Below are 27,483 nucleotides of genomic sequence, written 5' to 3'. Positions count from 1 at the left end.
AAGCTGAAAATTGAAAAGAGCTCCTGTTTACTGCATAGTGATCAAAGCATGACCCCTTACTGGCAGGAAAAAGAAGCTGAAAACTGATTTCAAGGTTCAGGATTAATTTTCTGTCAAATTGACAGAAGAGATCCTACACTAGAATACATTTGGCATAAAAGTAGGACCTTCTCTTTATCTGTTCCTTTCAGTGTGCAAATTATTACTTTGATTTCATGGTTCCATACCATGAGCATTTTAAAAGTTAGCTGTCTGTGAATCTGGTTTAAATATCTACAAACACATCCTTTTAACCAAATAAATCTATCAGTTTGTCTCCTATTAACATCACTGATCTCTACTGCTAACATTTTCCTGAATGTATGTTTTTCCATCTTCCCTACAGTAATTGCTTAGAAATGATTTTCATATAAGGAGTTGGCTATGGCAAACAGGAAATGTCAAAGCACCACAGCCAGCATGCTGGATCACAGGGTGAGAGCTTGCCCTACTTCATCTCACAACAGGGAGCCTGAAAATGAAGAAGTTGATGTTCCTATTGAAGATTATGCAGCAAAGGAGGCAGAACTAGCAACTGTCAGACAAGGTAGTCCTACATCTGTGGAACATGAGTGCAATGATCATAGCGGAGATGGTGACTCCAGCTCTGACTATGTGAATAACACCTCTGAGGAGGAGGACTATGATGAAGGCTTGCCAGAAGAAGAGGAAGGGATCACATACTACATTAGATACTGTCCAGAGGATGACAGTTACCTGGAAGGAATGGACTGCAATGGGGAGGAGTATGCTGCCCATGAGGAACACCATGTTGAAACAGATGAATGTCAGGAAGCTGTAGAAGAATGGGCTGAAGGTAAAATTCAGCACCAAGATGAAAACGAGGTGATGGACAGGCAAGAGTGGCAGGAAGGTCAAGATAATGGCATTCAGATTTTGGAGGATGAAGTCTCGTCTTTGGAGATTCAAGACCAAGAAGAAAACATACAGTATTGCCAAAGCGAAGGTGGCTATCCGGACTATTACCCAGCAGAGGCCAATGGAAACTCACAGGGAATATCACCGTACCATTCTAGAAAAGAGGATGCAGAGCCAGAAGAGCAGGAAGAGGACATTGACCAGATTGTAGCAGAAATCAAAATGAGTATGAGCATGAGCAGTATTAATAGTACAACAGAAATGAGTCCAGAGCACACTGGGACTGAAAACGTGGCGCATGACTACAAAGAGGCTTGTTCAACGGGAGAAGCTGTTCACAGTGCTAACAGGCATGAGGGGAGGCCAAAATCACTGAATATCCCATCTGCCTCGAAGCACAGTGGAGATGTGCCTAGAGGTTTTAAAGCAAAGTCAAGAACCCCAGAGGACAGACAGAAGTGGCCACAAGAGCAGGTATGCGGTTCTCTGTTTAACCAGACTGTCTGAGGCATTATGCAAATATTATGTTTGTTATTCCAAACAGAGAGAAATGTTTTTACTTTTTTATTCTGCCTTGCATTCACAGCTACCTAATCACATTTTATGTTTATAAAAGGTGCTGAATGTAGCCAATTTAGGTAGAGAACTAGGAAAGGGCTTTTGCACAGAGAACAGACAATTCTAAGTAAAACAAGGTATTCCAGATGCATGGGGAAAACTAGTTTATTTACACTATATTTATGCTGCAGTGACACATTCGATAAACTTGAAACTGGGGTCAGCATTGAAATAGTTGAAGGCTTTTTTTCCATTAAGGGCTCCTATTACATTGCCTTAGTGGGTGATTACTTTTAATTTCTTTTGTTTTCAATAGAATGTATGCCAAGGCTAGATACTGCATATGTTATAAACAACTGCAAGAAGTGCCTGCATATTGCTGTGGTTTTGTACAAGATGAGCATATCTTGACCTTGGCAAGAAGAGAGAAATAGGACCTTAACTTGTGATAAAACAGCTTAACAGCATTTTTGGTACAAGAATGGTGTAGATGTTAATTTAAACCATGTATGATTTATCTTTTCTTGTTCTAATCTTGAGTTCCAGAAAAAAAAATAATGTGGGAACGAAGCTCAAGCTTTTCTAGAGGAACAGAGGTGTGAGGTTTTCTTTTTTTTTTATGAAGTTTTAAGTAGAATGTAATTACTTCCTTATAGAGAGACACATCTAATTCCCTTTGCTCCAAGGTCAGGTTAAAGCTTTGACTTTGCATCCCTAAAGTTATATGCAGCTGAATCTTAGTTACCTTCTGCAATGAACAGAATCTACCTAAAAGAGGAAAAGCGTAACATGTATTGAGATGTCAGACTAGTAAGGATAAGTGAATTATTTTGCCTTATCTGTAATGAAAATGCCTTATTAAACTTCAGAGGTACAAGTTTCCTGTTTCAGCTTGATAAATTAAGTGTCCCACTGTTAAACAATTTAACACAGATTATTCCATTAAGAACAGACATTAAAATATGTCAATGCCTCTAAAAAACAGTAAAAAATAAAATAAAAAATGGTTTTATTATAATTGTGAACAACAACAACAAATCTTAAAGAGATTATTCAGATCTCCTGTATCTACAGCAAGTTTTTAATATTAATTTCTACATTCTATTTTCAGAAGTATATTTACAACCTAATTGTTTAACTTCACTATATTCAATTCAGTGCCTTACTGCCAGCATAAAGTTTAGCTTGTGTGAATAAGCTTAATCATCTTGAATGGTTTGAAAAGCTACTAGGTATTGGCTTGGAGCAGAGAAATCTCATTAGCATGTTTTAGACTAATGATGTTTTTTCTGTCACATTACACCAGTAGATGCTACTGGGAGCATTGCTGCTTGTAAGTTTTGAAAGTATTTGCAGAACAAAGGAGGAGCTCTTGAATAAGAAAGTTAGCAAATTCTTCTATATGCTCAAATAAGAAATTGTTGGGCTTTTTTCCCCTGAATGACTGCTCATTCAAAACAGAATTCAAAATAGACTTTGTTTGCAACACCCTTTTGTACTCTGATCAAAGTTTATCTAGCAGAAATTGAGTTGAATTGCATTGTACCTCTATTATTTTTGCCAGACAGCTCACAACTGGGGATTTTGTAACACCAGGATACTGATGTAACTGCCACTGGTGTGAAAATAAACGAAGGGACTTAAGTATTTCTGAGTTGCCTGTCTGAGCTTTAAGTGTTATTTCTAGTTAGTCTTGGACCAATGCCTTGATCTTTTTAATGATGGAGGAAGGGCTGCTGTGATAGGTAGCCACTGGCTGACATGTAGCCCTTGAGTTTCTACAATCACTCTTCGTAAAAACCACAAACTGTTGTCTAATGGATAGAGCATTAACCAATACACAATATTTCTTTCCTTCAAATATAAAGAGAGAAAGGGAAGTAGAGATATAGCCAGAGACACAGTAGTACAGCGATCCATTTCAGTTCAGCATGGAGGGATAAGCAAAGCAGGTGACAAGACATGAATTTAATTTGTAAGAAAGGAGAGCGGGCAAAGCTGCTATGGGCATCTTTGCCGAAGAGTACGTGGGCCTCCAGGGCATAAATGTGTGAAGCAGAATTTCTTACGGAGATACAGAGGCTTGCAAATGGAGACATGAGGATGTTCTCTCCTCCCCCACTGCAAGTCTCCAGGGATATAAAAGTAAGATTAAAAAGCAAGTTAAATAATCTTCAGCAGGCATTACTTGTATCTATTTATCATAACAGGCTCATTCCAAGGACATTAGAATAAGAGTACAGTATCCATTTCTGCCAGACTGAATTTTGTACTTAATAGGTCCTTAAAATGTCCCTAACATGAGCTGTGGCTGGAGCTTTAACATACATATTGGACCTCAAAGAATTTAGATAAAAGTGTAGAGGATGTTCTGTTTTTCCTATGGGTCATTTAATTCTTTTAATATTTACTATAAAATGTCTAAGGAATGTATGCAATTAGTATTCTAAGTGAACCTGTCTCATTTGTGAAACTGACATAATCTTTATTTTAATTACAATAATTAAAGTTCTTACATCGCAAAAGGAGAAAAATCCAAGGCCATTGGCAGTAGATGTGCATACCTAACTTATTGTTTGCAGAGAATTCACTTGTAAGATCCTTGGTTTTGTCACCTTTCTAACAGATTTCAGTTATTTTAAGTGTACATCACACAGTACAAAATATCATGGTGAGAGGGATGACACAGAAGCATACGTTCTGCATATGGAACACTTCCCCCCCACCCAGTTCTTTAAGTAAATGTACATTTGAATGCTTTTAAGTTAAACCAAGATACTATGTGTGTCAGTTTTTGTAAACAATAAGCAAACAGGAATGTGCATTTTGTGGTTTTATGCACATACTGTGCTGTCCTTAGCTTTTTTTTCATGTTTCTGCACCTCTCCTGCTTTCCTACCTCCCATGCTGCATAAAATTTCAGGTTAGCTCACAGTAACTGACACTCAGTACATTTTCACGTACCTCTAAAGATGTATAGGTATTAATTCTTAGCCCACAATAAATGTTAGCAATTTTATTGCATAAAAAATATTAACTAACCAGCAGACAAATGCTGGAACTGGAGGTTCCAGTTGCCTCGTTTGCTTTCAGCAATTAATCACCAGAGAACAGTAGTCACTTCTAAAAGTCTCAGCAATCTACACAGACTGGAAAACAAAGTAAGCATCTCATTTGACTTTCAGTGTGGGTCAATCTCCAGTCTTACATATACATACCCACCCTTGAAAAATCTGGGGATATGCGAGCTTGCTTGTGTGAGCCTTTATTTGCAAATACCTCTAGGAAGTGCAGAATTTGCACCAGACAAGCCTGAGGGAATCGTAGAATACCTTTAGAGAGAATATTTGCTCTAACTCACTGCTTAGCACAACTTTTATTTCTTGCAGGTTTTCCATGCTTACATTACTTAAGACAGGCATTACATATGTGAAGTTGAAATAGAATATTTTGGACATTTTATTACACAATTCAAATTTAACAACTTCCTCAAGCTAGGAATTTCTCCCACCCCCATTTGACATCTTAGTCATCTCAGACTGAGCCAATTGTTAATGTATCTGACACATTAATAAATTCCTTTTTTGCTTACAATTTCATTTTACGTGTTTCAACTTCATGCAGGGAAATTGAATATAGCCAAACACCCTGTTGATATCAGAGTTTTTATTGTAAAATAAACATGAATTAACTGACTTAGGTGTACCTTTGGGTGGAGTAAGGAGGAAGAGTAACTGAATAGCTTATTCAACTGATGCTAGCATACAGTATAACCAGACATTTTAAACTGATGTGGTGTTCCAGTGCAAAAGTAGTTGCTGTTGACTTGAAGTTTTTTTTCCTTTTGGAATGCTATTACACAGCTTCAAGTTTACCTAGAATATTGTTGGCTTGGCACACTAATAACCTAGGAACATGTTTACTAGGTGGAAGATGAGAATAGCCTCCTGTTGCAGATGAGCGCTTGTACCACACAAAATATGAACAAGGGCCCAGGCTAAACTAAAGCTTGAGCCACAAAAACCTTGTCTACAGGTTAGTTACTGCAACGTACCCTGTCCTGCGTCCTTTGCACAGAGCACTATGGTATGGGGCAGTCCCAGGCCAATCCTGCTGCTCCGTGACAGCGTTTGGAACTGCAGTTTCTTCTGTTGCACCCTTAAGACATCTGCAGAGAATGATGGCATTGCCTGTTATTTTACTAAGTTAACACTAACTCTATACAGTCAGGTAGCATAATTAAAGACTGGTAGAAGCATTCAAGAAAGAAGTTAAAACACTGGGCAGCAGCTGGAATAATACCAATAGAAGATGTCTTTTGCACTAATGGGAGTCATAATTAAATAATTGCTTGTCTCTGGAAGCTCATATGTAGCACAGTTTACTTTTTTTGAGGTTTATACCCTTCTCTTGGTGTGGGCACAGTGCTCTTCTGGTGCAAAGAGCCAAATCCAGGAGTCTTTGGTCCACAGAGATCTCACCCTTAGACAGTCTGAAGTAACTAAAATGACAGATATTTTAGAAAAACCTGTATTTTAGGAATGTCTTACTGGAATTCAGTCTGAGTATTATGGGATGCATTTGACAGACTTTGTGGAAAACACAACAGAGGAGTATTAAATAAGCTAGCTAGCTGCATTCTCCCTTGTGTTCTAGGCAGAAATATTAAATAGCTATTACTGAGTGACAGATCCCAAACTTAGCAAGTGTAAGTACTTACTGAAAGGTGCTAAAAAGTCCAAACGTTCTCAAGCAAAACCAGTTTCTCTGTGCTAATTGGCAGAGTCATGGCTTTAACAATAAAATCCTGACACTAGGAGACAGCAAAAACATCTATGCTTCTTACCTAAAGATGCTCTAGTGACGGAGTCTTCTCTGGGAGGTTTAAAAAGCAAAAGGCAGCATGCACACATGAGAATGCTTCATTCAGCACAGCTACTTCTCTCATCATGACTGGTTTTCAAATTTAAATATGAATATATGCAAGGCCACAAAACCCTCTTAGTTCTTTAAAATGTTAAAAACCAATTAGTGATTGTTTAAATGTTCACTGAAATTGGATAGAGTATTGAAATTCTTTTGTGAAATGCTTAAGATTTCTAAAATTACTTTGATGACTTTTCATAATGGCAATTTCATAATCTAATTTGGCTTGCTTACTTGGAAATACTTTCTACAAATATTTTCTTCTTTACTTCTGACATGTGCTAGCACCAGCTCTAAATGAGCACATAAGTAAAGGAACATTTGTGAGATAGAGTGTGAAGTCTGGCCTTTCTTTCTTCTGAGATCAAAATCAGAAGTCTTTCAGCTAGTCAACAACTGCCTCATTCAGATTCTGTCTTTGTAGGTGTATCCTGCTGGGTCAAATTGCTCCTACTGACAAGAGCATGTTACTGATGTTATGATAACTAATGCAGTAGCTCAGTAAGGGTACACGAAGCCATTCCCACTACACATCCCCAGCATCTACAAGAGACGTTATTTCAGTCATGTAGTTTAATAGGAATAGTACCACCTAATAGACTTGTTACTAGGTTACCATCTCAAGTTTTGTCCTTAAGTGACAACCATAACAATACCCACCTGCTTTACATTTGCTCTACAGAGAGACAACAAACTAGGATGAGAGTCAACAATCAGATCTCGAGCAAAAGGTAACTTAATCTAGTCAGCCTACCACAAAACATATCTTTTTCAAAAAGGTTTTTTCTTCTTGGAGCCTACCTCAAGGAACGTTTTTCAATTGGAACCTACCACAGAAATTCTCTTTGCCAAGGACCTTGGTAGTCTTCAAGATGAGTTTCAAAATACATAAGCCAGTACACTGTTTTCTGAAAACATTATTTGATAATATTTGAACCATATTGCTAGCAAAGAGATTGGCAGGTATGGATCATAGGCCTCATTATTCAAATGTTTAAACAGTCATACCCTTAGTACTCCTTTGAGCTGCAGTAGTGCTTGCTTACCAAGTCATCACCAAAAGGGGTAACAATTCTGAAAAAAACTAATCTTTCATGGTGCTCGAATACAAATTGTGAAGAGAAGGAACTTACATGCTGGTTTCCAGCAGGAAAGTGCATCATCCGCAGTGAGCACCACAGCAGCATTCACGATCACAGGTAGCAACTTTAAGGATGACCATATTGCTGAGATGAGCTTGTGACTGAAAAGCTGAACAGCTTACGCTGGAGTGAACAACCAGCAGTGTTAAGGACCAGCAGAACTCCATCGTTCCCAGCCCTCACCTCCAGCAGAGGGGCTGCATCCTGCAGGAAGGGGTGGTTATACAGGGAGCCTGGGTGGCTGGGAGGGGCCCTGCAAGATTGGCAGGATGAGAGAGGCCAGGTGGCCCCTGGCAATTAGCAATCAGGACAGGGTTGGCCAGGGCACAGGTAGAGCTGCAGCCTTATTTCGGAAAGATGTGCATAGGTGCTTCAGTGACCTCAAATAGACTGCTTTTCCTCTCAGCCTAAAGATGGCATTTTCTGCCTCTGTGTGTTCCTTCACATGATGCTGGACACTGCCTCAGCACTTCCTCAGAGGCAAAAGTATTAATAACACTAGACCTTTAATATTTTAATAGCTTTATGTATTTCCTTTGTAGAATCAGTCCTCTTTTCAGAATCTTATCCTAAGATAGGAGACTTTAAACCTAGCTGTACCTCTGTGGTAGCGTGCAGTCAATTCCAGATTTCCAGTTTAGCTTTAGGTCCTATTCTAAACTACAAGTTGGAGTATAAAGTATTTATGATACCCTCTAAGAGTTTCCCTCAAATGTGATTTTTCTAGCTATTGTAACACTTAAAACAACAATACAAACAGGAAACACTGTAAGAAACATTTTAAAAACCAAATATTGAATATGATAATTTATTTGACATTGGTCAGATCACCTTGGGAACATGAACCAACTTCCAGCCCACACTGAATACCAGGAATGATTCCATAAAGAAGCTCCAAAACAGTCACATCATCCTTGGTCTAGAAGCATCTCCTTCCATACACACATTGTTTGGAACTGTATGGGAGATACATCCGTGCCTATTCTGCATAGTTCTCTCCTTTGACACTCTAAGTCTTATGGAAAGAAAGGGAAGCCCTTCTCTCTGTATTTCTTTCTGCCCTTTCCTTCTGGGAATGTTAGCGACCATGTCTTTAGCATGAAGATCTCAACCTTTATTTTGTACAGGGTCACTGTAACAGCCCACATATTTGCAGGCAAATGTTGGGCACAGAAAGTCTCAAGCAGGTACAGCTTCCCTTACTGACTACTGAATATTTTGTGCTGCTGATGAAGAGACACAGGGTGTGCTACCCTCCAAAGCTGAGAAGATCTCAAGAATGTGATATTACACTCAGCTTTGTTAGGAAGAAGCACTCACAGTTGACACCCTCCCCATCACAACACTTTTAAAGAACAGGTTGTTAATAGGTCAACCAGAGGTGGAACATACTGTGTCCCCAGTTGTGCACTAAAGAAATGCAAGAATTCTTTGTACCTGAGACTCTGCCTAATTAAACTGGGGCTCCTAAACACATTGGTAGAACACTGGGGAAAAAAAAATCCCTACATGTGCAGACACCAAATAGTAAGTAAAAAACATTAACTATGTTCCTTGTAGAGGTGATGTGATTGATCCCAACTCGTCCTGTATTCTGCACAGACTTTTCTTTGCAACTAAGCTAAAATGCAGTAACAACATATATACTACTTATGTGATGCATACACACACATATGTGACTAGGAAACAATAAACAGGCAAGGCTTGTTTATATTCCTAAAATCCTGGAAACAGGAACTCCAGTAAATTACAGCTATTTGTAAATCAAAATTGAAATGTCAAGTGCTTAGTCATATTTTATATTAAGACTGCAAGGAATTACATACGCAAGTATAACCAAAGAGCATGATTGATGTTATGATCCCCTGGGCTGAATAAGTCCATTGACATGTGAGATTTTTGACAGAGACGTGTTTCAATAATGTTTACAGCATGCAGGGTACACTTACTAAACCAGCCAACCAATTCTTTCTTTATATGCAGGTGCATTTTCAGTCAAGTGTGTGGAAATCAGAACTGACAGAGCTGTAAAAGTATTAACATTCTGTTGTACGTACTGGAGTTAATATATTTGCTGCCACTGTTTACAGTTTAATGTATTTTCATTGTGGCCCTGTCGTTTTTCCCAGCTTAAAGCATATTTGATCTAATCCTACTATTTTAGGGAATATAATGTATGATTAGTATGCTTGTTTTATTAAAGCCTACTAGTTATTTGTTTACCTCATTAATATATTTCACTGTACATCAACACATATTGCTCTATATTAGTTTAGCTGCGCAATATAATTAGATTTGTCTTGCCACAAACAGAATAGCATTTATAAGCAGGAATACGGGAAGCTGCTTAGCTACTACAGCCACCTGGACAGGGCACTAGTCAGTGGGTCCCCAAGCGTTGGTGCTCTGTGTATATCTCAGTCTTTTTCTTCCTAAAATCCTGCTTGCTGCTTGGGTGAATTTTTTCTTTGTGCATGTTGTCTTACCTGAGAATTAGCATTACTGAGCTAATACCTCTGATGTGCCTGCTTCATTAGCACATTTCATTCAGCTGACTAAATATTACTTGTAGGGAATAATTTGTTTAGAGATGAACATGAAGACTTCCTTTGATTACAGCTGCATATTGCATTTGAAAGTCAGAAGACAAGGAGTTACATTCACATGTAACGTTCAAGCTGACCCTTTAAAATAACACCGAGTGTTTTCCATTTACACAATTGTTGATACAAGTTCTTATTTGTGAAACCTTACTATTACAGTGGCATTTAGGTGCTCTTTTTTATACATAATGGGGAAACATGGAAAAAGGAAAGTGAAATATCCTGAACTATAAAAATTTCTACCACAAATCACCTTGGTTTTCCAGATTTCTAACAGTGAAACTGAGTCATAAAAGCTTCATTTTCTTGGTACATACGGGACACGAGTGCTCCCTGTACTGTGTGCTGGTGTTAAGTGACTTGTGTAAAATCTGCAGAAGAAATTCTGCCCTGAGAATACTGGAACTTGGAAGAAAAAGAGTGTTCCATAGTTTAAAAGACTTAGTATTTTCCTTGCATAAGGTCTTATATTTTCCCTTTTACATTTCTTCAGAAGCCTGAAGCTGTGCTGCCAGCATCCTGTCGATTGGCTTGGCCCAAAAGGAAGGAGGTGCCACAAAGTATCTCCCATGAACAGAGAATCCTCTATTCAGTGCTAGGATTCTGTTTTTCAGATCAGAGGTGGCCGATAGGGCTGTTTCGATATTGTCCAGTACTGAGCATAAACAGATTTAAAAATTCTAACTTTGGTTCCTGAACAATTTGAACTTGTCATCATTTGGCTTAATTTCATTTGAAAAATTTGCATTGAAATAAACCAATTTAGTTTAAATCACTAGTGTAACTGCTACTTAATGATGACTGAAATGTCTTATTATTTACATCAAAGTAAATCTCTTCTCATAACTAAATAGCTTAACATTTTATTATTAATCTCATATTTGCTAAATGACAATAGGAAAATCCAACTATCATATCACATTATGATATGAATAGTGATTGCACATAAATGGCTACATATAAATAACTACATATAAATTACTACATGGAACAGCTTGATGACCAATGACTCATGAAATAATAGAGAACATGCTAAATACAGTTTCATAGGTTAGTGTTTTATGAATTTTTATTAAAATTTTTATGTCATTTAATCTGGTGAAAATTTTCTGACTATCTTTGCACCATTTACTTCCATTGAAATCTCTACTTTGTTTTGAAGCTTTTCAGAACATAAAAGGATTTGAAATACTTTCTCTTTTTTATTTTTTTTTAAGATGTGCAATGGTTTAGAGCAGCCAAGGAAGCAACAGCGTTCAGACCTCAATGGACCAGTTGACAATAATAACACACCCGAGGTAGGTACGTTGGGCCATTCAGCTGCCTGTCTGCCTGTGGTCAGGCTTCCACAAGGGAAAGCTGGCACCGAATTGTCAGCTTTCTCCCTCTCTCACACACACACACTTAGGCTCTGTTTCTTTTCCTGAACTGACAGTAAATACCATGTCTGCATGTTCCGAAAAGCCTTTGAACTATACCCATGAATTTGTTGCTGCCACATTCATTTTAGGTGACTGTCCACGGCACGTACTCATGCCTAAAATTTTCTGATGGCATACAGAATAGGGACACCACTTCAGAAATCCTCTTTTGGGGTTACTGGAGAGCAAAAGTAGCATCAAAGCTTCTGCTTTTTTGTTCTCTCCCCCCACTCCCACTGTCAGTCTTCAAAACCAAAGGACTGCTTAATTCCCATGGGAATAATTCTCTTTAACCCATAATACCAAGCACATCATTCAGTGCTGAGGGCTCAAATGATTCACGTCTTTTCGAGTGGCCTCTGTGGTAAGTTGTGTCCTGGCTCAGTCAGCCATGAAAAAGGTGCAGTGATAGGCAGACCAGGTCTTGTCACTGAAGACCGGAGCAAAGAAGACATTAAGAATGCAGAACGAGGTTATGCTGGAGGCTAGACACAATGAAATGAAATTCAGACTTAAAAGTAGAAGTCTGTTATCTCAAAAACATGGACCATATTTAGCCTGTAGCCTGTTACATTAATGAAGAGGCACATTTATAAAGCCTTTTCTGATAATGGAGAAGGCAACCTCTTTCCTGGGAACAGGAATACCTGGGGAGGCTGGCAGAAGACAAGCACATGGAAGGACTGTATCTGTTTACTGAGAATAGAGACAGCAGCATAAGAAGAGCACTGTATGGCCCCTGCTGAGATGAAGTGTAAGGCTACGTACTGTGCCAATAGGGACAGTTCTTTTTATTCACTGACCCAGAAACTTGCTTTGTAAACTGTTGTTCAGTGTTCTTAATTGGAAATTTGGGATATCATGAATAGACAATGTGATCAGTAGACAAACTACTGGACTGGGAATTGCTTGTTTCTATTGCTCACTTGACAGCTGACTTCCTAGGTCATTTTCATGTGTGGTGGGATCTGCCTAAAATGCTTTTGAGATTCCAGGTAAACAGCACTATGTAACATTTAGGTTACTGTGATGTAATGTGTTTCACTGTACTAAATAGTGGCTATGCAGAACTTATACAGAGAAATTTGATTTTTTTTTTTTAAACAATGGTTAGCTGTTTAAATATAATATGAATTCACTTAAGTTTGTTTAGATTTTGTTACAGCTATCCTATTTTTATTTCAACAGACAAAGAAAGTGTCTTCATTTCCAAGTTTTGTTGATGGTAAGTTTCTGTCATCCATAATTAAAATAGGGTAAAATGGAATAAAATGCTGTAATATATTTTAAAGATTTGAGTTCTAAAAATCAGTCAAGCCCTAGATAATAGAGCTGAAAAGTTTAAGTATTAAAGTATTTAATATTTTCATCCCACCCTGTGCCAGTGGGAGTGTGGTGGTGATAAAAAGGAGGAATAGATAGAGCTTTTGGAAGGATTAATGTGGAGACAGCTCCAGATCTGGAGGGGGGGTAAAAAGGGTGTTAACAGTGGGCCTCAGCAGGGTGGAGATCTATGAAGATACAAGAACACCCTGTTCTTCATGACCTTGTGGGAAGGAAAGAGTCATTGAACTGTTCAGAGCGGCCCCTGTATCACTTTGATGTGACGCCCATTATTGCACTCTGAGAACCTCAGTTTTCGGCACAAACAGAAAGGTTCTCCTGATCTGACAAAAAATTGGTAAGCCAATCCTCCGCGCCTTCATGTGTTTCTACAGTCTCCTTTGTACCGTTATTATGTATTTTTTGTGTGAAAAAGTCAGTCAATATATTAACACAAGCATGTGGACAGAGATAAAATGGGATTATACTGAAAAACATTATCATTCTCTGATTCACAGACAGCTGAAGAACTTAGTAGAGGAAATGCATACAGCTCTTCCTGCAAAGGAAACGTCTGCTCTGTAAAGTGAGAAAAAATAGTAGGAAACTTCTAAGGATCTGATCCCTTAGATCTGACACAGACACACTTTTACTCACATTCACAATGGAAACCATGAATGAATGTTAAAAACTTAATGTCTGCTGCCATTCTGAACTCAGGGAAAACTTCCTGCAATTTAGAATAATATTAGAATGTTCAACACATTTTTCTTTTCCCTGATCTCATCAGGTTGACTAGCAATTTCTGCTTCAGTCATTTCTTTGAAGAGCTAGAGCAAATGGAAAGTTCAAAGATTGCCCCTTTTACACAGATTGACATCTGAAGGAAATTACACGTAACACTTGGCATGTACTGGCTAACAGGCCCAAAATAGAGGTGAATTTGATGCATTCCCCAAAGGTGGCAGAGACAAGAAAGCTGACACTTATTACTAAGTATCTACTGATTGTATAGTGGACAACTATAAAGGGAGGCCAGCATGAGTAGAGCTGTAAAGCAGACTAGAAAATTCACCCCTCACAGCACTTGCAGATACAACTGCACATTTTAATTTTATTGGGATAAAAAGGTTATATTTTTCTGTCCTTACCAATAAGCTCATGACTCTGTTGGAAAGGGGTCAGTATACTCTATTAGATAGCGTAATGCTTTATTTTTTAGTTCAGACATTTTGCTTTCTCTGATTTTTTTCTATAGTCACACAGCATGTGAGGATAAGCTATCTATTAGGCTTTTTCTATTGCAGGTATTATATGGCATTGTCTAATACAAATATATATGTAGCTCACTGGGAGCTTATGACAGCTAATGGGACTGCTCCCTGCATTCAAACATAAACACAGGTTCTTATTACTATTTTTACGTAGCATCCCAAAAGGAACATGACCCTACCACACATAAAATTCTGCCAGCCAACGCTCCCTGCTCTTCCCAGGACTTTGACAGTGATGCCACAACTATATTTTAGTTATATCCATATTCAGCTGTTCAGGCACTTAACTTCCAGCACAACTCCTTAACTGCATTAGCTATAACTCTATGAATACGTAATATTTTTCATATTCCATGTGGACATAAAACCAAATTAGATAACAGGCACAAAAATACTGGAAATGCGTCCTTTTGCTATTAAAATTGTTTGAGTAGCAGTGCCACTACATGCTTGTAGTGGTACTTAGTTCCACGTTCTGGAGTTCTGGCTTTTTTGCTCTCCATGTTTGTCCTGTCACCATGAATCTCATTCCCTTGCGCAGTTACGACCACAATGAAGTAAAGAAAGCAGCCAAAACATGGAACCTGTGGACGGGCATTCTGTAAGGTGTCCCTTTAGTCCTTATGCAAAACCTGCTGCAGTGCCACGTACCCTGAGGTCTCGGTGCCTTCAGGGAGTGTGAGTGTTCTCATCTGCAAGCTTAAAGTGCGTCTGTGCTCCGAGCAGTCTCTAAATACTGCCTGAATCTTTGGTTTACATGTGATTTTAGAGAAATATAAAGATACATTCTTAACATTAAATTCAGTTATGCTGAATTACTGAATGAGTATTCTTTTCTTATTTTATGAATACAAAATATACGTTAATTTAAAAATGTTTAGACCTAGTCTACTGAGTCTAGAAATATATTAATACTTATTACATTAATAGATCAGTAGAAAACCAAGTAATCTCTATAGCATTGACAAGATTGTGCAGAAATTCATAGCTAGATTTTTCAGAAACAGTTATATAATGTTCAAACACCAATACTCAACATAACCTTTGTTCACACTGAACTGATCTTCAAGTTTCAAATCTATTTATTTCTCCTTCCCTTCCTCATCAGTAAGCCTTAGACATGCTTGCAGTCAAGGACATGCTTAAGTGCTCTGATGAGTTGGGACCTCAGCCAAATCTGCATTTTTATATTATTTAAAGCAGTCAGAGATAAGGGAAGAAATCACTCGGGTAACCCAATTTGACCCTGGTAATTTTCAATACCATTCCATCCTTCCAACAGATGTCTTATTTTACCTGACAATTACTTACTCTGCCTTCATGATGGGAAATGTATGCTGAAAATGTTTCCTGCCCAACATGCCTTTTTTTTTGCCCTGTCTATAAGCATTTTATACATGCTGTTGTTTTATACATGATGTTGCTGAATTTGTTGCTAGTATAATGATTCTGCAAAAAACAATCACTTTATAATGTTATGAAGAGATGAAACCATATCCAACCAAAAAAACCCCAAGCTTTAAGGAATCAAAATAAATACAATTAGGATTCTAAAATTGCTTAAAACCCTAGGTTATTTCCATTTTCAAGAAGTTTTACAGACAAATGAGTTAAAACCACCATTCCTGTCACCAGCAGCCAAGAGAAGAGTTTGTTGTTTGCTTTGTAATATCCATGAATTTCACAGCCCCCTAAGGTGTGGTGGGGATTGTTGTTTAATGCTGAGAGATGCTAGGAATTTATATGTAAAAGTAGATCTCTAAGCATCTATTTGAAAGTGCCTTTGACGTAGCCTATCAATGACTTGGAAATCAAGACAAAAATGTCTTGCTCTAAGACATACAAAGCACAGATATAACCAGAAGAGGGACAAATTTTACATTCTTGAAAATAATTGAAGAGAAAACAAGCTCTCCTGAGTTCAGCTAGAGCTTTTGGGATAGAAAGGAAGTAGATTAAGTGATGAATATGTTTTAAATAACCAGCACAACTTTTTTTTTGTTGACAAACCCTGCAGACTCTTAGAATTTTGGTCTTTGCTTGATGTGGTAACAACTGTATTAGAAGTTATACCAAGAATTGCAATTTTCCTTGCCTTCGGACACACAAAGTATTTGCAGAAAATTCATCAAAATTAACTACTAAAGCAAGTTAGTTAAACTGATTTAAATGTTATGTGAGTAAGTGTATTTCAGAGTTAAAGCAACCAGGATTCAATTTGGCCTGATTTACTTAGCCTGAAGTGAATGAAAGAAAACAGAATTAAAGCCACTTTAATGTTGAATCTGGCTTTTGGTGCAGGTATCTAATGAAGTTATGCTAACTTAACATTAAATTCAAATCTTGAATTAATTTCCCTCTTTACTACACTTGAAACATGATGTTAATATGATGCAGCTTTAATATTTTGTTGCATGCTGGAAAAAGTACAGATGTATGAGGTTAAGTTTTAGGCCTGAAAAGATGTCTGAATAACATCATCAGAAGAGGTACCATATAAAATACATCATCCACCTGCTGAAAAATGTAGTGGTACAAAGATGTGAGCAAAGAAGAACAGAGATACAGGAAATGGAGTTCTTGTGGAATTTTCATTTTCTTTAATTTCATTCAGTGACTTAGTTCTGCAGCAACAAGGATGATTTTTTAAGGTATTGAAGGACTTGGCCTTCATAAAGTGTTTCAGTGTCTTTTAATATTAGTAGCTTCCCAAGGATTTCATTGAGGGTTTTCACACTTTCAGAGGAGATTGTCATGATATTTTTTATTGTTTCTCAGTACTTTGAGAATATTAGATTCCACAGTATTCTATTTTGAATTATAATGAAGATCCAAACCATTACTGGATTTGCATGGGTGCAAAATGTGTCCTTCTGTGTTATACACTTACCTTTTCAAAACCTGAAACTACTTTGTTTGCTAGCAAAACAAATAGTTTCATTTTGTGTGAGCACTGTTAGTTAATCTCAGGTCTCTGATATATACATCTACATCTACAGTGCAGGACTGGTATAAATATATATACTTTCCATGGACTTTAATTACTGAATTACAAAGACTGGGGTTTTTTGTGTTGGTTTTTGTTGTTGTTGTGGGTTAACATTTCCAGCAGGTGCATGTGAGGTCTGCATGGCAGTATAGGTGTCAGCAGCACTGCTTGAAGAATAAAGTAACTTCTTTTAATCAAGTTTATTTTCTGTTGGAAGCCTTTGTCTAAATTAGAAGAGGAAAACAAGCGATAGGAATGCTCACTAAAAGATACATGTGAAAACCACTATTTCAGTAATTTTCATCACCACAGTGTACTGTATATTCTTCCTTCTCCACATATTAATCTTCCACATTCGATTGATTACAAATAAATTGAACTAATCCGCTGTACAAGAAAACTTCTCTTAAATTAGCATCTTCCTTCAGTGTCATTTTTCTCCTCACACAAGACTGATCTAGTTAAAAAAAAAAGTGTTAGCAGCTTAGCAATTGATATAGCTCAAAGCCAATTTCTTTTATAAAACTGTTGAGGAACAGTTTTTAAGTTCCACTGTTTTCCTCTCTTTTAGCATGACTTTTTTCCTACTTTTTCCACGTGTTCCTTTCCCATAACTGCCTTCTGTGACTTCCCTGCTTTCAGAGGAAAAGGCTCTGACCTGTTGTGCAGATGACATTGATTAGACCCTGAACATTTCAGTGAACTCCCGTGCTGAAACATGTTTCTCCAGCTTTCAGTTTATACAGTCTGTACCAGCCTGGGAACTGTGTTTTTCTGTTAATATCAGCTTCTGAATTCAGGCCTCACAAGTGACTAAACAGCATCAAGATCCCTACTTTTCTTGTTTCCTAAACTTTCTTAACCATCAAGATTCATGGTGGACTTCTGCTGAAGCAAAGTGCACACCTTTGTGGCCTTTGTATTTGCCAGTATTTTTGCTAGAGAGAATGTTTGGGGATTGCGTACTTCTAGAAACATCTCAAGAAAATGGGGAAACACAAATCTTTATTCAAGCAGAAGTTTAGCTCATGCACTGCAACAGTCATACAGGTAACAGTAAGAAAGTTATGATATAGGAACATATCAGCATTTCTGAAACTTGCAAATAATTCCAATGTGTTTATCCATGCAGCACAGCAAAAATCTTCCAATTATTTTCCTCTAGAATTACATAATCAAATCATTATGCAATGTTTTAAATACTGTATGTTCAGTTAATATATTTTTTTGAGAAATAATTAAAGGGAAAAACATAATTTATTTTGCACTGGATTTCTTCACCTGCTTGATATTAGAAGATGTATTAAAAGGGTTGTTCAAGCCTCCATATCCTTTATTCAGTTTTGCATCTCTCTACCTTCTTTTGCAAGGCAGTAACTGTACATGTCTTATGTCAGTTCCAGGACCCTGTGAACCTGAAGACCTCATTGATGGAATCATCTTTGCAGCCAATTACCTGGGCTCTACGCAGCTGCTCTCTGAGCGCAACCCTTCCAAAAACATAAGAATGATGCAGGCCCAAGAGGCAGTGAGCCGTGTTAAGGTAGGGCATTTGCATGGTTTGTAGAATACGTTCTGACCCTTTGACAGTTGATCTCTAAACAGCACAGGATCTGCAGCTTCAAACCTATTCTGAAGTGCACTAACACACATATAGATCTAGTACTGTAAATACCATTAGTTTCCAGTGCTAATTAGGAAAATACTTACAGCATCCCTGAGGAACAAAATATAAATTATTACAGAGCCTATTCAAAATTGTTTGGAAGCTGTATGAAGAATTCATGTATTAAAGACAAACTCCAGATTGTAATTAGGAAATATTCCAGTGGCAAAGTACAGGATATTTGTTTGGCTGTGGTTTTCCTTTTATGTCATTAATTCCTTTAATTTACTACAAATTGTGGATATTACTCTCAATATATCAAATTATTACTTTTTTAGGACAAGAAGATTCATTACTGTTGTGTGTAGATTTGGTGTTATTTACAGTGAACAATTTCTGTGTAATAATGTAGCACAGACTGCTTCATACAGCTATGTAAAAAAAATGCTTTCTTTTGTTAATTAACCAGCTTGGATATTTTTCTTTCACATTTTTTTGTGAATCTGCTGTGAAGAGGTAGATTGAAATGCTAATAGAAGAGTTATGTGCTTAGTCAATAAAGTATGTACTTGCTAAAAATTGCATGTTTTTGAAGGAAACCAGTTTGGAAAAATCGTTTACTTAGCAAGAGACTGTCATGACTGATTCAGCATTTAGAAACAAATGGAAGGCAAGAAAGGTCCAGTTCTTTAAACTTTCCAAACCTCTGAATTTCTGTTTAAGCATATTGTGATGTTTCAAGCAGTAAGTAATTGTTGACTGCAATTAACTTATGAAAACTATTTTGTGTATTAATAACAATCCTAATCTGTCAGGGATACTTGACTACTTTAGATAGTCATGGAAGAGAGCTTGAGTTACGATTTGTTTAACAATTACACGTAGACTTATGATTAATACGGATAGAAAACCTTGAGTTTAAAATAGTGCACGTACTGCCATTTTAAACTGCTGTATATTTAGCAGGATAAATGTTATGAGCAGCTGTTAAAAGACAACGCTCTTTGGTACCACTTTTTTTGCAATCAGTTAACAACGTGTAATGCCATTAAATCAAATTATGCTTGAGAACTGCATAAGATATAAAGAAATCTTTCTCTCTTGCACATCCTTTTCTCACTGCCCGCAAATTTTTAACAGTCTGGATTCATCGTCAAAAGGCTCCCCTGACTTCCCACACTGTCTTTCCTCTTTGTGTGTACATCTGTCTGCATTCTTTTTTTATGCTGCTCCCCAGAGGATGCAAAAGGCGGCTAAAATCAAGAAAAAAGCGGTGTGTAAACTGTTTTTCTTGAATGCTAATGTTAACTTATGTTTTTGTCGTACTTGTTCTCCATGGAGTGTTGTGTCTTTCATTATGGGCCCTCATAAAGTTGTCATTTTGGTTTCTTCTTTGTTAAGTAGTAGAGCACCTGGTGGAATAAAATGAACTCATTTTATTCATTATTCATTAATGGAGTGCCTATCTGCTGCTCTTCTTCTGTTGAATACCTGTGATTTGTTTAGTCCAGATATACAGCCAATGTTATCTGAGAGATCTTTTTTTAATGTAATGGTTATTTTTAGTTTACTAACCAAGCAGTAAGATGTATTTCCTGTGCCTGTGACTTACTGTGTATTTATTAAATTATTGTCAATGTTTACAAACAAATACAATAAATTTACCAGGTAGTAGCTGGAACAGTTCATACAGGAGACATCTGACTGGGTTAAAAACTATACTTTAGTTAACTAAATACGGTTGACAAAAATATCACTAAAATTACTCTTGCTGTTTGTGATGGTCTTGGATGAAAGCAATGTAAGTAATCTCTGCTCAAGTAGGTGCTTGCTTTGTATGCTCTGAGTTCCAGCAGGAACCTGTTTGTTCCTCCAGGCTGCTTGTCCACAGGGCGCTATTGCAGCCGGTGGGCAGCACCCACGTTTGCAGCCTCAGAATAAAATGGCCCCAGACTGCAGCAGCCTGTGCTAGAGGCAGGCATCGCTCTGCAGGCCAGAGACCAGTTCTTTGATCAAACACTGCAAGGAAAAATGATGTATTTGCTACCCTACCCTGTAGCTTTAAAGGCTTAGCTATGCCTATAATTCAGTCAGATTAATTTTACTTGAACTAAGGCTCATCCAGCAAAATACTGCTATTCTGGGTATAGAGAATTTTAGTGTTTGAGCTCTCAGTCCTATGGGCTCCAAAAATTCACTCTTACCCACAAAATCAGAGTATGCTTCACTCTTTCTATGGACTAAATGCATTCTTTGCATGTATTTAGAAACACCTTTGAATAGCCATCTTTGTAGTGGTTTAACAGTGCGATTGCTTCACATCACATTGTGCTTGAAGCGATCAGTGAATTTGTCATCATAAGGGAAAACTCAAATTCCCCTTGTAACAAAGCATCTGTCTTTTAGACTTCGGAGGGAGATTCCCAGGCCTTGACTGAAGTGGATCTGTTCATCTCCACACAGAGAATCAAAGTCTTAAATGCAGACACACAGGTAAGTTATGATTAAAACTGCTCAAGAATAATGTTGAGTTAAACTGGGCTCTTATACCATTAGTGGGAAACTTTACTAAATTTCAATTTTTCAACACTTAACCTCCAATTTTCCCATAAATCATATCTGAGCTACCATCCTCCTAGCCCAAGGTAAATTAGTAATTATTCATATTAAAGAAGCATTTGGAGACCACAGCAATGATCAGTCTTATCTTCTAGGAATACATATATATATATTCAATAAGAGATGATCTTCATAAGTAGGAAGTTTTAACAAGTTTACCATTAAAGGAATATAATTTATACACAGATTCCAATATTTAGGATAATAATCTCACAAGATTTCTTAGACTTTGATCATACTTACAGAAAGTCTTTAAATTTTCACACTTATGACAGGCTTTGAAAAGGGCAATCTTAGTGACATTTTTTGCTTTAGTTTTCACTAAAAAACTCTGCTGTATGCAGCTAACAGCAGTTGAAAAATGGTAAGACCTCAAGATACATTAAAGAACAAACCATTTAGAAAGTGCTTAGTTAAGACAGACGCAGCCAAACAAGAAAACTCATCTTGTAATCCGGAAGAATGACTGGAGTGACTTTATGCTATCCTTTCAGTGATACTCTGCCAGAACTTATGAGGGCAATATTTAGGAGTTGCTTGTTAGTGGTGTGTTTGTTGTTTTTTTTTGGTAGCAGAACACACCAAGGATTATAAGTGCATTTAACTGTCAGAAAGACATCAAACCAAACAAACCACTGGTAGGCAGTTTGTGAGTAGATGAGCAAGAGTCAGCACAGATTTTTCAAAAGTAAATCATGTCAGATCTTTTTATGACAGGGGATATATTTGTCCATAGCACAGAAGCAGCACACATCACCTATTGACTTAAATAAGGCTTTTTATCTCATATAATATTTTCTAGATGATATGATCTATATACAACAGATACCAGCAGACTAAAAAATTTGGAGTGTACTTATTTCTGATATATTGCCATATAGATGGCAAGATAAAGAACTGAAGAGCAGAGGGAGACTCATGGGCATGTTTCTTTGCTGTAGTACTGTTCGATATTTTCATAAACAATGGACGATGGAAAGAGAAAATGGTTATTGAACTTGTATCTTAGTGTATAAGAGTTCAGAAATATCACACCTAACTGAAGAAATAAGCTGAAACTATTGGACATATTTCAATAAAGACAAATGTAGCACTCTGCATTTAGGATTTTGTTTCATTTTTAGTTAGCATACGATTTGTTTTTCTAATGATGCAATTCGAGTGTTACTATCTTGTAATGTGAGGGTAATGATAGTATCTCTAGTAAATGGATTATTTTTCTTTTAGCATAAGCAGATGTCATTAACATGCCACTGGAACTCCCAAGAGATGGAGCCGGATGAGGAGTAGAATATCCCATCTGACACAGGCAGCAGTATTACAATCTGCCATCCATAAATTGTCCTGCATTGTACTGCATTTCATCCATGATAAACAATACCACTATTTGTTATGGCTCAGGCTTTTTTGGACCACATGGTAAAGGTGCATCATCCAGAGAGTATATTATCAAAGCTCATGCCTACTTTTTGCATTAGCAGGAAATAAAATGGTAGTAATTATCAGATAGCTACAGACAATTATCAAAAATGAACATGGAATGTATGGGAGTAAATAGATAAGTTCTCTTTGTTGAGTAAGGACTAGTCTTCGTGGAAGTCACTCTTTCCCTTCTTCAAATAGCTCAGCATTTCAGCTGAACACCAATCCTTTTAAGGTAAAAAAGTAAAGTCCTTTGAGGCAGACCACAAACACTTTTGTCAAGTAACTGTTATCTTTTTCTGATTGCCTTGAGATTTCTAGTGATATAAAATGCAATGCACCATGAGGAATGGTATCTAGTGTGAGTTGTTTAACTAGATGAAAATAGCAATATTGGAAATAATTTTAACTACAAGCTCTCTGGCTTTTGCCCTGGGCATTGCTGCTGGCATGCTTTTGCATTTTTGGCTTGGTAATATTTTTCAGTGCTAGTGAAGTTTCCCAACTGGTGCAATTACCACAGGTCTATTTCAGCTGGTGTGGCAGCTGGCAGAGACAATCTGTTCTTTCATAGCTTTATCAATTATATAAAACGTATTTCTGCAGCATGCCATCCGTGTTTTAATCCATCTGTAGTGTTGTATAGCACACATGAGGTAGCAGCTGATATAAAATGTAAAATCCTCAGTTGAAAAATGACATGCAGCAGGGTTCAAAATGCTGAGTAGCACCAGTAAGGTACATTGCCATGTTGGAACAGAGCCAGCTCTGGTGATTGTCTTACCCTCAGCAACACTAGGAAATGGCACCCCTGCCACTTTTAGTTGCTTATACATTTAGTTACCAAATACATTCAGCCCAAGATGACCCCTGTTTAGTAAATGTGGTAAGAGCAACCTTGGGTTTGGCCACATGCCTGCTTCATACAAGAGTAATTCTTCCCTGACTGCTGCAGCTTTACAGTCTCGCAGTCAGTGCACGGAAACAGCAGAGATATCACAGCAGCCTCTCCCATCTTCTTGCTCCTTCAGTGAAGCTGGGAGGGAGGCAACTGAGAAGACTGGCAGAGAAAAGAAAGATGCAGAGGTTGCAAATGTGTACGTGCAGAGCCTCTGGTAGAGGATTGGTTCCATAAAACCTTCTCAGTTGTTAGGCTGTCTCATTCACACTCCCACAGGACTACATCACCTGGAAGCTTGGAAAAATACTTAGGGTTTTCTCCTTCAGGTGTTCTTTGTGTTTCAAGAGGGATAACAAACAGGATTCTAAAAGAGAAAGGAAGGGTGATTCTTAGAAAGGGGAATCTAAACAGGAGAAGATAGAAGTTTTCAAAAAGGCCAAGAGAGGCTGAACTTCTAAGGAGAAATACAAGGATAACAAGGATGGAATGGATGGGACTAGAAAAGGGATGAGGGAAAGAATAGAGAAGAAGATAAGTAGAGATGGAGGGATTCATGGGAAAATAACAAAGGAGGAGAGACAGTGAAAATGAGATAATGGTAATGGAAAATAGAGCAGAATGGAGTATGGAGCGAGAAAGGAAAAAGTCAAGTCAGGAGTAAGTAAAAAGTAAAGACATGTTTACAAACACTAGATATTATTTGCCTTATTCCTAATTGTAATTGCATCAGACCTGAAAAAGCTGGGAGGGAGTGGGGGAATGACTGCTTTCACCCCTACAAGAGGAAAATACAAAACAACCTTCGAGTAACTTCTGTGTGGTGATAAGGACAGAAGGACTTTCTTGGCAGGTGAGATTAAATGCATTCGTTTTCCCAGTCCGTTCACTCTGTGTACACTGCCTGTATGATTACACCCTTACAGAATACTTAGTGCACACTGCTGAAAAGCAATTATCTCTGCAGAGCTCCCAAGATCCTGCTGAGAGATGTCCATTATAAAACATTTTTCCATACTGAGATAAGTGCTATAAATCCTGCTGAGCCCCTGCAACCCTAAGAGACACCCCCCAAACCATCTCTTAACCATTATCACTTTTCATAGTTTAGGGATGAGCATAGAACATCTTACTTCAAGCCTGAGAAGAACCATTGCAATAATTTTATGGGTAGTGATTCTCTTCAGTAGCACAGGTGGTTCTAAGAAACAGTGGTTATTGATATTTTTCTCTCTCTGTCAATTGAAATTGTACTGAAATTCTTAAAACAATTACTCTTGTCAACTTGAGGAACAATCTTCCTCTCTTAGGCCTTCGAGGTTTGTTCAACTAATGGCAAACTAATACATAGCTGTTGTTTTAAAGGATGCTGCTGCTTATATAAATGATGCAAATAGTGTATTAGCTCATACCACATTGCAGTGTTTCTTGGAAGATCAGATGTCAGGGGATACCCTGCCACTAGAGACAAGGCAAGGAGGCTATCTCAGTCTTCTTATATGGGTCAGTTGGATGAAAACTGACCTCACGCTGCTCAGGGAGATACTCCAATACAAATCAAGAGCCACTAGCAGATAATTAAAAAAAGAAACCAAACCAAACAACAACAACAACAAAAACACAACAAAAAACCCCAAAATGTCATATTAGAAAAAAACCACAACAAACAACAAACCAAACCCAAACCAACAACAAAAAACCAACCAAAAAAACCACAAACCAGTAGTCAGTTTTTCTTTCTTCACATTAGAAATATCCACATATGTATTCACACGGCTGCCAAAACCAGCAGAGACAACCTCAGTCTTGGCCAAGAACCAAAGATATTTTAGACACCAGAAAGCAATTTACTGACTTAAAACTAACAGAGGTCACAAAGTAAACAAATTGATTCAATAGTAAGTATTCCATTAATTCCAAATGAGGCAGAATTTGGTGGATGTTTCTAGCTGTGCAGGCGGGTGAAGGGGGAAGGGGACATCCTCAGCGAGTTGGATCAATAAAACTATTATGCTTCTGGTTGTTTCCAGTTTAAGCAATAAATAGAAGTCTGTAAAACCCTCCAAACTGACCAATGACCCCAGCAAGAAGGAATTTTTCAGATGGGCCCTTTCTGTTTCTTAAAGAAGGGAACAGTTCATCTCTACAATGGCAAAATACATAGAGAAATGATAGAAAACAATGCTAACAAAGCATGGTTTGGAAGCCCTTTCTTGGTCTTTGTTTCAATAAAGAGATTTATCTTCATTAATGTAAGTACTTAGCACAAGGTTTTAAAGTAAGCAGCATCTATAAAGCTCAGGTTTGAAATGTCCCATAAAAACAGATTTTTGACTCCTTTTTGCCTTAAAACAAAGATAGAATCATAGAACCCTCAGAATCATCAAGTCCAATCCTAACCTAACTCTGGCACTAAACTATGTCCCTAAGAACCTTGTTCAACCCATGGCAAGAGACTGGATTCAGTACAGCACACCAGCTACATTTGAGGCTGAATGAATTGTCCTGGCAGCCTGCTATTGAAATGACCTCTCCCGAGCCTCCTGCAGTCTCCTGTCACACAGAAGCACACACATGGTGTGAATGCTGGAACAGGACACAGACGCTTCACTCACCTGACAGCAGGGTCTGGCAGGTATGAAACTGAGCAGGAGCAAAGGTGGTTCCAGGTAGAGAGGATGAGCACCTCAAGTCCGGTGGTGACATGTAGACAGTAGGGGGTGAGGAGGGACAGCACAGTCACGTGGTGAAGAACAACATACAGTCCTTGAGAAAAAAAAATCTAAATAATTGCTGACTTAAAATATCATTATATGGCTTCTATGTGTCCTTATAGCTAGGAGGCTTTTTCTAATATTTTGTCTAAATTGTCAAAATATCTACCAGATAAGCACTACTAACATAAGTTATATTACCGTTATTTTTTCCCTATAAAATTATCTTCCTATGTAATTATACACGAACTCCAGTAATAGTGATTTTTTTGAAGGCACTTAAAGGAACTACAGTCAATCAGATTACTTGATTGCATTCCTAAAACTTACATTTTAAACCTAAAAGGTTCTTACCATTATGGAACATCTTCCATAGCATTTTTATTGATGTAAAACAAAAACAAACAAACAAAACCAAAACCAAACCAAACTCTGCAAACCAACCAACCACAAACCAAAGGAGAAATCAGGTTGTGTATACCATATCTTGATTAAACCTGTATGAAGGTACAAATAATTGTCTAAAACATTAGCATAAACAAGTATATAATTCTGTTTGTCTTTGCAGTCCTAAATATATTAAAATCCTTTTAAATTATCATGGTAGCAAAGTCACATACATAATTTTCTTAAAATAATATTACTTTACATACAGAAACCTTTTAAAGACAATGAGACTGCTAACTGTTGAGCCACATTGATTTATTCATACTTAATGCTGAGTTAAGAAAGAATAAAACCTACTACAAGTTCATACTTTGTGGTGCACAGAAACTGTTACATCTCTGAAGGTTCTTCCTTCTGGGAGCTCATCACTCATATATAAGAAACAATTTATAGAAACTGGAGATGGAAATAAAAGATAAAATAGTAATATCTGAAATAAAACACGTTTAGTGACAACATATCCTTCTCTGACTACAAATATGAACTCTGTTTTCATTTGTCCAAGGCAACTCAATTCTTAATCAAAGCCACTGAATAATGATATATTACTGTGAGAAAAAAAATTGGAAGTAGTAGGTTGGGATTTCCCTGTTAATAGCAGAAAGTAAAACAAGAATTTAAAA

The 27,483-nt window shown here is 37.4% G+C and overlaps 2 protein-coding genes across 14 annotated transcripts in view; one reads left to right on the top strand and one right to left on the bottom strand.

Annotated features, from left to right (window-relative positions):
• APBA2 (amyloid beta precursor protein binding family A member 2) overlaps nucleotides 1-27,483 on the top strand; it is a 101,577-nt gene that overhangs the window by 58,512 nt on the left and 15,582 nt on the right. For 5 of the 12 annotated variants that reach the window (XM_065076092.1, XM_065076091.1, XM_065076094.1 and 2 more), the window contains 6 exons: nucleotides 386-1,392; nucleotides 11,365-11,445; nucleotides 12,757-12,793; nucleotides 18,552-18,697; nucleotides 19,998-20,033; nucleotides 21,167-21,253. In XM_065076092.1, coding sequence (XP_064932164.1) covers nucleotides 424-1,392; nucleotides 11,365-11,445; nucleotides 12,757-12,793; nucleotides 18,552-18,697; nucleotides 19,998-20,033; nucleotides 21,167-21,253 — 1,356 coding nt within the window. In that variant the 5' untranslated portion in view covers nucleotides 386-423. The remainder of the gene's footprint in view (nucleotides 1-385; nucleotides 1,393-11,364; nucleotides 11,446-12,756; nucleotides 12,794-18,551; nucleotides 18,698-19,997; nucleotides 20,034-21,166; nucleotides 21,254-27,483) is intronic. The other 7 variants (XM_065076096.1, XM_065076095.1, XM_065076098.1 and 4 more) reach the window with 3 other exon arrangements.
• Nucleotides 18,144-27,483, bottom strand: part of ENTREP2 (endosomal transmembrane epsin interactor 2) — a 112,563-nt gene continuing 103,223 nt past the window's right edge. For both annotated transcript variants that reach the window (XR_010475248.1, XR_010475247.1), the window contains one exon: nucleotides 18,144-26,465. The gene's annotated coding sequence lies outside the window, so the exon portion shown is untranslated. The remainder of the gene's footprint in view (nucleotides 26,466-27,483) is intronic.

The sequence above is a fragment of the Columba livia genome, chromosome 11 (assembly GCF_036013475.1).
Source record: "Columba livia isolate bColLiv1 breed racing homer chromosome 11, bColLiv1.pat.W.v2, whole genome shotgun sequence".
NCBI classification, from domain to species: Eukaryota; Metazoa; Chordata; class Aves; order Columbiformes; family Columbidae; genus Columba; species Columba livia.
Note: the sequence above shows the minus strand (reverse complement) of the source record. Positions and strands in the feature narration are given on the sequence as shown.